Genomic DNA, 9,916 nt, shown 5'->3' with positions numbered 1-9,916 from the left:
TTCAAGTGATCTTACATTGCACCTATGAAAATACAAAACTGTCCTTTTTGGTCAACTTATTAAGGGTATTTAAGTTAATTAGTTAGCATTCTATCTTACAAAATTGCCCTCTAAGAAAATACAAAATTACCCTTCAATGTGATTCTCCCTAAACTTCTTAAGGATATTCAAGTAATTTATGTAAAGAGTTAGGAAATGAAATATTTACTGCTGCTCATGGTGGGATGTTTCAAAAAAAGAGGTACAGAAAATGTCGGGCAGCAATGTTCAGTTCATTTTCATCAACAAAGCCATTTAGTGTGATATTATCATTTGGTGGGATGTTTAGAAAAGGAGGCAGAGAAAACATTACGAAACATGCCTTTTTGTAAACTGCATCGGAAAATGAATTTCAAGGTGAACAGGTTCGGATCTTAGATGTAGGACAAAAAATATTGTTATTTTTCCAAAATTTGGAGTTTGTGTGGTCTACATAGGTATGCGCTGGAAATAGAGGTCCAGGTTATTTTGAGGAAAAGCAGATCCTTGGATTTTTAGGGATGCATGGAGGGCGGTAGTCGTAATCATTTCCAGTCATCACCAATTGCTCATAGGTAAGGCCTTTGATCTTGAGTGATACTTCTTAACCTCTATCTATATGTTGATATTCTCTGGGTTTCTGTTATTCTGATGAATCCTATCAATTTTTTAAGGAATTTCACCTTAATCTGGTGGACTATGATAGATCAAAGACATTCACAGATCCTGCTGTGTATGTGGTGATATGCATCAACCCATACCGTCTAAATCATGGGCAATGTTCTAGATGGTGCTTGGCCCCCGATAATTACAATAAATTGGATTATACTTTTGTTTGATCAGCTGTCCACTAGATGATTGAAAAGGAAACAGTTAATAGTCAAAAGTCAAGCAGGAAAATTTGAAGAGAAGTGCCAGGGAGAAGAGAGGGAAGAGAGGCAATTTGCACAACACCAGATAAATGAGGCACGCATGTTCAATATCTGGGCCACTCATTATGTGGGTCTCACTAAAAATGTGGCTGCAAGACATTCGATAAATGAGTTACACTGTTTAAGATCTGAGCTCAGGTGGGCCTCAGTGTAAACATGATCTGGCATAGAATTTTTTGCTGACCTGCACATCTGCTAGGTTACGCATACGACAAAAATTGTCCACTAGAAAAAAATTGACTGACAGTCTATTTCCAATGTACACTTGTCAGACATTTGATGCCTGGACCTTCTTTAGGTTTTGAGCCTAGCTTGTTTGAGGTGAGACCCACCTGATAACTAGCCTGAACCTTGCTTGTTTGTTGCGAATTGCCTCTTGAACCTCTCATTGGGAAAGTTGCTTAATGTCTTTCAGAATTGAATGTTTAATGTCATTGGAGAAGTATAGTTTGGGATATCCTCGTCGAAATGGAACATGATTAGGACGACCTGAATAGATGTAGATGCATGCTCTGTATGGTTGTGTGTGGATGTGCATGATCCACCACACCCAACCAGAGTACTCTCTCTCTCTCTCTCTCTCTCTCTCTCTCTAAAGTTCACAATCTTTTCATGTGTAAGGATTGTAGATTTCTAGGTGTCCACCTTTGAAAGATCCCATTATTAGTTTGGTTAGGCCAGAAAGGACCATCACCTTCCCTTTGGTTCTTGTCTTCTAGAATAAAAAATAAAAAAAAATCTTCTTTTGTGAAATCATATTCTTGGCTAGGTCTCCTATGATAGTTTACAACCATTCTGAAAGTGGTGTTGACTCATCCTCCCATGTTTGACAGTGGTGTATGGCATTTGAAACATCCAAGTTGTCAGGCAAAATGCAGATGAATCTTCTCTCTCAAAATACACAGGTAACCCAAACCAACCATTGATGGCTAAAAGTGAAATAGTGAATGAATTCCAAGGGAAAAATTAAATGGCTGCTATGATCTCCTTGCTGTAATTTTTGGGTTATACCTCCTTCACAATTTGGTCTGCGTTTCGGACAGTCTAAATGGCCTTGCAACTATTCCATTGCACAGTCAAAGAGACATTGCCATTTTTAAAATGGTGGTGAACTATTGTTGTAGTCTAGATCCAACTTGTTTCCTAAAAAAACGTCACTGCCTTTTGGTTATGATAATCTGGGGTCCCAATTGTACACGTGTTAAAAGTGTACGTAGATCAGAGCCATATGTCTGGTGGGCTATCATGTAGATGAGATATGGGCCAAAAATCATGGAAATGTTCCAACCTAGTCATCTTATTGTTATGAGATGGCCATCAGTATCTATTCACCTCGATTACTTAGTGGCTGTCACTGATTCACACGATGGTCCACAAAACCAACAGTCATCACCTTATTCATATTTCACGAGTATGGTAGTGATCTTTTCATTGCTTCTCCATTTCATGAATCTCAAAGTAGCTTTCATTTTTCGTTTTGGTAACATCTACTTCATGATTCCACATCATGAGGTTTTTATCTTTCAATAAGTGAATAGATGTCTTGTTTTTCTTTATTATATAAATTTTTTCTTGTTGATGGATATTTTACACACACACACACACAATGGTGGACAATTGATGAACAATGAGGACAACCGACCTGCCAATTCACCAAGTTGCACAGTGCCATAAACGTAGAAGCCTATGTTCAGTAGCCTAGACTGTTGATCTGATGGGCCACAAAATTTCCCACTTTAGAAGAGCTCAACCTTTTAATCTTTCTTACTTTCCATTGTGTGTGGATTGTTGCCGCATTCTTTTCTTAAACCGTTTATTTGTAATGCAAAGTTCAGAGCATTAGGTCTTCCAATGTACAAGATTTGTGGGAAAGCTTTAACTTCTCTCATCCATTTATTTGGAGGCCAAATGTCACAGCATTATAAACTTCCAACCTCCAAGGATACCATATCAATGGCCGTAACAAAACAACCAATATTCAAGCTATGGCTTGTAAAATGGAGGGCTGTAACAAAACAACCAACATCTGAATTCCGAAGGGTTGGGATCATTCAGTTCGTGTGATTTTTGTACCATGTTCTGCCAATAGAGATGTAGCAAATTGACAGTTCACATGTCCAAAGCAACTAGTTGTATATAGGCATATGTACAACTAGTGGAATTAGATCCATTCCCTTAAAAAGTGCTATTTATATTTTTGTGATCTTCCATGCATTAAAAATAATGTCTGAGATCTGTATATTTGTGATAATGCAATTTCATAGCTAGTTAGCTGATTAAATTCCCATTTACCATGTGCTGCCAAATGCTATTGAGCCTTGGAAGATTACGCAGTATGCATCTTACATCTATCTCTGTCAATGTCTATCTACAAAAAGGTATTGATGATGGGTCACTCGCTCTTGGTCCCTCCATGTATCTCTCTTGTCAGTTCTTTTCTAATATATATAATTTTTTGGTCTTTCAAAAAAAAAAAAAAAAAAAAAAAAAAAAAAAGGAAGAAAAAAAAACTTTTGGTTGAAATTAATTGAAACTTAAAAAACTATTGGATGGGAATGAATATTGAAAAGTGTAACTAAAATCAGAAATGCAGTGTTTATATTGAGGCTTGAGGCAGGGGCTGCCAGCTCTTCTAAATTCTAACATGCGATGAACACCCAATTCTCTCCTTTTCTTTTTATTTATTACAGGCCCATATGGTATTTGGTTGTAGAAGACCATTTAGTAGTTGGATTACCAGCTGGAAGCATAATGAATCTGAGCCAAGATATAATTTCTTTCCTCATATCTGCGGGTCCATTTGGGTAGCTTGCAACAAACTCATCTTCAATAATGTTACCCTTGATACCAAAAGAAATTTGGCCCTTGCTGTCCAAGCAGCAAATGAAAAAGAACTACATTCCCTACAATTGGTTGATAAGACCACAAGAACCTTCAGCCTACACTGCCTCCCCCATCCAACTGGACCTGTCTCCCTTTGGGGTATTCTAAACATGATTTGATGGTTCTTGGAATTTGGGTGATGGCTGTGTGGTTGTGGGTCTATGGAAGGGGTTCGTTCAGGCAGTTAGAATGGAAATTCCTGAACCTTGTTACTGAGGGGAACTCCAAACTTGTTATTTTGGCGATCTTGGAGTTGTGCATTACGCATTGGGAAATTGCTAACAATAAACTTGTTGCAAACTCTGCCTTGATGAATACTTGTAAATTTTAACAAAAAAAGGTGGTTCTAACTGCTAATATAATGCTTGGATGAAGGTTGCACAGGATTTTCAGTTTGGCCTGGTGGGACCTATGGTTCGTTGATCCATACCATTGATATGATGGTCCTGCCTGCGGGTGATGAATATGTCCAAAATCCCTGATTGGGATTTTTTTATTTTTATTTTTTATGGATAATTGAATGTTTTATTCAAGGAGAAAGAAAGGAACAATTCAAGTCAGGGCCATGATTCCCCAATATAAAGAGAGATATTTGACATGCCCGAGATTCTTTTCTTCTTCTTCTTCTTCTTCTTCTTCTTCCAATGTTGAAAACTGCTGTCTGCCATTGAGCTACGGGCTCGAACCTTCATATGTTTTTAAATAGGTAATCTAGGCTTCATCTTTAGACCTCAATGTTGAAACACACCTTGTCTACCATTGAGCTTCGGACTTGAAGCCATATCATCGGCCTCTCTTCTAACATGATCCAATGAAACATTTAATTGAGCAGAGTGTGGATTTCATCAAAAATGAAATGCATACTTCCTTACCATCAACTTTTTTCATCGTGCCAAATGAGATTCGTTCAGTGGCCTTTGATGATAGCTTGCTTTCTCAGCTTGTAAGATGTTTGCTGTATGATTCTTGGCCTTCTCTTGGTCAAATATGAACTGTTGTTGCTGTGCTCTCTTGTAACTGTATATGTTTTGACTACCCATTAACAAGATAGAATTCCTTCAATTATGGTGTTCATTTGGTTCATGGACCATTCAGAGTGGGCGCCACAATATTAACTGTTTGGATTACCAAACTGTGGGCCCTGCGTGCAAATTGGGAATCCGAATTGCATTGTAAAACTACAATCATTTGGCCTGAGCATTTTTATTATCCTCCCACGTCCTTTTAAGTTTTGAGTAATATTCACCCAGAATTTTATCCCCCTATTGAATTCCAAATATCTCTTCATGTAGTTAGAACGTAAGAGAGATGCTTTTGTTAGACGAATTAATCTCCCATAATGCATCCTATATTTCTTTTCTAGTATCCAAAAACATTACGTTTGCACTTAATAATGATTCCAAGATATTCAACAACTACGTCATAATTTGAGCATTATCCTAGGTCCATTGATTATATGTACTAGCACTCTCATCTGGCTTCTCCGTGGTGGAATAATTTAATTTGCCTTTGGCTGTTAAAAAATACTTGAATTGACTTAGACCATTGAGATAATTTGTTCCGTTCAATTTAATAGAGGTTATTTGGCCCCCCAAAAAATCAGATGGATTTAGGAATCCAGTTTCTCAAATCACTTCTTATCTCCATTGAGAACAAGGGAAATAGAGTACCACATGCCCTGCACAAATACAGGCTGACCTAGCACAAGTTACAAACACTTTACTTGCACGCTTCCCACAGAGTGAACACCACACCTTAGAGAGATCAGCCCACATGTGTTCAGGCCACATGAGGGGTGAGTATCACATAAATGTTAAACACCCATCATGCACGAGCCATTACCCACGAAGAAACCCTAGGTTTCTTAAAGTAATTTTGGCACAAGATTTATGAGAAATAAAAAGAGAGAGGGGAATGCAAGAAAAGGAATCAAGAAAAGATGGAACGCGGTCAAGACTGCTCTGATAATATGTAGAGCAATATACTTGTTACTGTAGCACGAGAGCAAGGGAGGGAGGGAGGGAGGGAGCCCATATATTAATGAAGTGTTGAAAAGACAAATATTATTGGTAATAGAAGTGAAAATTCCACCTATTTCCTAAACAGGAATTCTAATCAAACAAATAAAGAATCAATCTAAAACCCTAATTTGACTTTAATATAGAGAGATAAAAGAAAGGTTAGGCCCATATTCACCATCCACAGAAGGGCCTAGCCTTTCTTGTGTATTAACAAATACACAAGGTACCTCAACTAATCAGAATTTCTTCTTCCATTCTTCTATTTTACACTTCTATGGCAGGTTGCCCCTGCACTGACTCTCTGTTTTCTTGTAATCCATCTGTGTCCTCGTACTTTCATGAGGCTTCTTGAGACTCAGATGGTCCGCCCCATGTTTTGATCCTCTCCTCAGCTTGCAAAGCCTGCATTCGGATATAAGCAAGAGTATATAACATAGGACATGATAATTGTATATCCCTAATGCTCTCTATATCCAAATCCCAGTGTAATACAAAGGTTTTCCTATTATGGTGTAACAGGTATATGGCAATTGAAGTTGTAAATGATTCACAGTCATTGTACGATTGCAGCCCACCTAGCATTTTTGCAATTACCATTGAGAAGTATGTAAAGATATAAACATTGCAACTCGCAAAGGTTGATGTTAGGTTGGTTGTTTTAATATATTTCTCCAGCAGACTTTCATCATTTTTTGTTTCATGATTCCACCTGTATAGAGTTCTCAAACATAATCTCTACTTCTTCTAGCATAGTTTACAGAGGAAGTTACCTCCTTCTCCCAGTTAGTTCGGTACATGATCCACAACAAAACAACTGTTTGCATCAGGGTCCCCGCTAACATTCCAGACCAGATTCCCTGCATGATGAGGAAGAAACAAGGTAGGTTGTTTCCTTTCGGTTTTGTTGATTGTAGCTGTGAATATCAGATTGGGTACTTACCACAACACCGAGCTTGAACTTAAACCCAAGTAAGCCACCAAGAGGCAACCCGATAAAGTAGTAGCATCCTATATTTACGAAGGCAACTGAGAATTGCCAACCCGCACCTACTGCTACACCTGCAAATTCCAGGATTCTTAGCTGAAATGTTACCTCACCAGATGGCGGTAAGGAACTTCTAATGCTTGATCTCATAGATGTAGCTCTCCTGTGATATGGTTTTTGTCCTGAACAATGTCAGATGAGAGGAGTTACCCTGTAGAACGGGCTGAATGCTGTTTAGAAGAATCGTAGCTGCCAGAAGAAGCCCGAGTTTGGATGTTTCTCTTATGACCTCTGGTTTTTCTGTGAAAAGCTTTGGGAAGTCACTCTTGGCGATGAGCACTGCAGCCATGAAAAGAACTCCAACCAATGCTGATGCAGCAGCAGTCACTGCTACTGAAAACTTTGCAGCTTTTGGATGGCCTGCTCCTAGTTCATTCGAGACCCGCACACTGCAAGAAATTGAAAATATGAAGAAGGACATCGTAACCATATAAGAATGGCTTAATTGATACAACTACCTCAAAACAAGGAAAGAGAGATTACTGACCTGACAGCAACGTTGAAACCTAGTGCAATCGTCAATGCCCACACTTCCAAGTTCATGCTATCAAGTTCAGCAAGAGAAGAAAATGAGAGAGATTAGGAAAGGGGAACCTGGTTTTGATTTCAGGATCTTTTAAACAGAAGCAGATTGCATCAAATGAGACGGAACCGAAATGAAGAGGTAGCTCACCATATGGAAACAGCATCAATAGCGATTGCTGTATGGTTTTTCAAGCCTCCCACTAGTAGGATCACTGCACTAAAATACCACAGCTCCAAGCTGAAACCAAAGCATCCACATGTAAGCAAAAGGTAACTGATACACGGATCTAACATGGGATTTCACAGATATGGGAGATCAGTATACTGACCATAACATCGCGGCTGATGCAAGCGAGAGTTTAATGAACGCAGAGAGAGACTGAAATACTGATAAAGAGAAGCCAGTCCATGCATCTGGAAAATACCCAGCTACTAGATAGACTAGCTGAGCCAGATTTACTAACCACCATGAAATGTTCCCAGCTAAGGCAGCTCCCCCCAGGCCATATCCCAGCTTGGTTACCAAAGCCCAATTCAGCAGAATATGAAAGGCCAAGACAGCCCCCGAGATGATGGCCATGACCCAGACTCTACTCTGAGATTGGAAGAACTTTTGCATTGGGAAATTCAGTGCATATGCGAACAACTGTGGTATCACCCATATGCAGTACCTGCCTGCAACTTCTGATATCTCATTGGACTGGCGAAAGAGCTTTAGAATGTGTGAGGTGAATACATAAATGGGTGTCAGAACTAATGCTGTAACTCCGGTTATGATCCATGATCTTTGCAGATAAATTCCAAGCATATGCATCTGTCCAGCGCCAACAGCTTGGCCGCAAAGTGTCTCTAGTGCACTTCCCATTCCTAGCTACATGGGAGTGACAACAAATTGACGAACGTTCAGATAAAGAGAAGGATCTTGCAGTTGAGAGGTACATTTTCTAACATCTTATCGACTCTGGCAAGCGAAATTTCATTGGTTTTATTGTGTTTCTGTAATAAGCTTCCGACCAAATGGAGGAATTTATTATTTCTTTCTCTGGATTAGCAGGCTGATCAAACTCTATTGAAAACTCAGTTTTATTTATATGTTTTGGATGCATTTGGATGTGCAGGAGAAGTGAATTGCGCCAGTTTAATCAGGAGGAAATGACAAAAACATTCAGTTACACAGGTTCATGACCAACTTGGAAGAAACACAATTGCAGTTTGGAGTCTTGACTGTCCATATGAATGCTAAGGAAATTGTTATTTCTGCTTTATTACACTAATACTTGCACTTTTGTTCGCATGCAAATGCACCTTTTCTTTTACATGAGATTGAAACAGAAAGACTCAAATGAGACTCGACAATTGTTTGTCTATGAACTATTTCCATATGAATTCTGACTGAAACCATTCACTTCATTAGACTTACAATGGAAATTCAATTCGACCGATCGTCCAAACACAACTTTTTGCTAGATAAAACTCAAGCAGACAGATTCGAATGACACTCAACAATCATTTTTCTATGAACAAGTTTTCACACAAAAACCAAATTTAGATGTTGAAGAAGAAGAAGCCCAGTCAAGCACTTGTAGACAAATAGGAAGAAAACCCATTTAACAAACAATGAAAACTCATGTATACCATCCCCAATAAAAATCTAATAAAAGAAAAGTTACAGAAGAAATCTTGAAAATCTTGGTATTGCAGCATATACAACAAGCAAAACTCAAATCACATTCTGATATATGAAACAAACAATCCCTATGATACAACAAGCAAAACTCAAACCACATTTTGATATATGAAACAAACAATCCCCATAAAACTAGTGATAAAACCCAACAACACATACAACTAGAAGAAAGAAAATCCTATCCTCCCTTAATGCAAAAACCACGAAGGAAAAAAAAAAAAACTTATGTTGAACTGGAGCATAAAACAACTTATTCAACAGACACATGTACAAATATAGAGATAAAATCCAAAAAAACAAACAAACAAACAAACAAACAAAGATAAAGAAAATGGCAAAGGCTGTGTTTGGTTGCACCAAATATCATGAAATTTGATGACATCTTATAATCTCAATATATATATGATTTACCAGAATCCCATATGCAAAGCTTTCAACGACAGTCTGAACAACTGAGACAGCAGCAAGCTGAACATGTCCCAGGCGCCCAACAAAGGCTGCTGTCACAAACCCAATTGAGAACTGCAGCACTGATGTTAGAATTGCTGGCCCAGCTATGGACCACATCTTCTTTGATTCTTCCCAGCTCCTATAACCCAACTTCTGCATTTTCAATGGCTCTAAACCTCCTTTTTCCATATCATCTCCTGCCATTGCTTACAAGCTCTCTCTCTCTCTCTCTCTCTCTCTAAGCTCTGTTATCTCTCTCCCTCTACAAGCTCTGTTAAAATCATAATAGAGAAAAGTCTTCATGCTCTGTTAAAAATATAGTAGAGAAAAGCTCTGGTGCTCTCATAGCACTGTA

At 38.5% G+C, this 9,916-nt stretch overlaps 1 protein-coding gene and 1 long non-coding RNA gene across 2 annotated transcripts; one reads left to right on the top strand and one right to left on the bottom strand.

The window, feature by feature from the left end:
* Window positions 1–5,716: 5,716 nt before the first annotated feature.
* Window positions 5,717–9,916, bottom strand: LOC131229429 (protein DETOXIFICATION 33-like). Its single transcript, XM_058225391.1, has 8 exons — window positions 9,523–9,916; window positions 7,754–8,295; window positions 7,573–7,662; window positions 7,387–7,443; window positions 7,050–7,288; window positions 6,795–6,913; window positions 6,625–6,711; window positions 5,717–6,256 (listed from the first exon to the last, which is right to left on the bottom strand). The coding sequence occupies exons 1-8, from the start codon at window positions 9,763–9,765 to the stop codon at window positions 6,191–6,193; spliced, it is 1,443 nt and encodes a 480-aa protein (XP_058081374.1). The 5' UTR covers window positions 9,766–9,916; the 3' UTR covers window positions 5,717–6,190.
* LOC131229430 (uncharacterized) lies at window positions 8,220–8,832 on the top strand. Its single transcript, XR_009163321.1, has 2 exons — window positions 8,220–8,359; window positions 8,543–8,832. It is a non-coding gene; the product is annotated as an uncharacterized LOC131229430 (long non-coding RNA).

This window comes from Magnolia sinica, chromosome 16, assembly GCF_029962835.1.
Source record: "Magnolia sinica isolate HGM2019 chromosome 16, MsV1, whole genome shotgun sequence".
Lineage (NCBI taxonomy): Eukaryota > Viridiplantae > Streptophyta > Magnoliopsida > Magnoliales > Magnoliaceae > Magnolia > Magnolia sinica.
The sequence above is the reverse complement of the archived record's forward strand: the minus strand, read 5'-3'. Positions and strand labels throughout refer to the sequence as shown.

Excerpts from the sequence above, each read along its gene's own strand:
- LOC131229429 (XM_058225391.1), bottom strand. The coding sequence starts at position 9,765 with ATGGCAGGAGATGATATGGAAAAAGGAGGTTTAGAGCCATTGAAAATG. Across the intron at positions 6,712-6,794 it reads AGTTCAAGCTCGGTGTTGTG|GGAATCTGGTCTGGAATGTT; the intron begins GTAAGTACCCAA and ends CTCATCATGCAG. Across the intron at positions 6,257-6,624 it reads GAACTAACTGGGAGAAGGAG|GCTTTGCAAGCTGAGGAGAG; the intron begins GTAACTTCCTCT and ends ATCCGAATGCAG.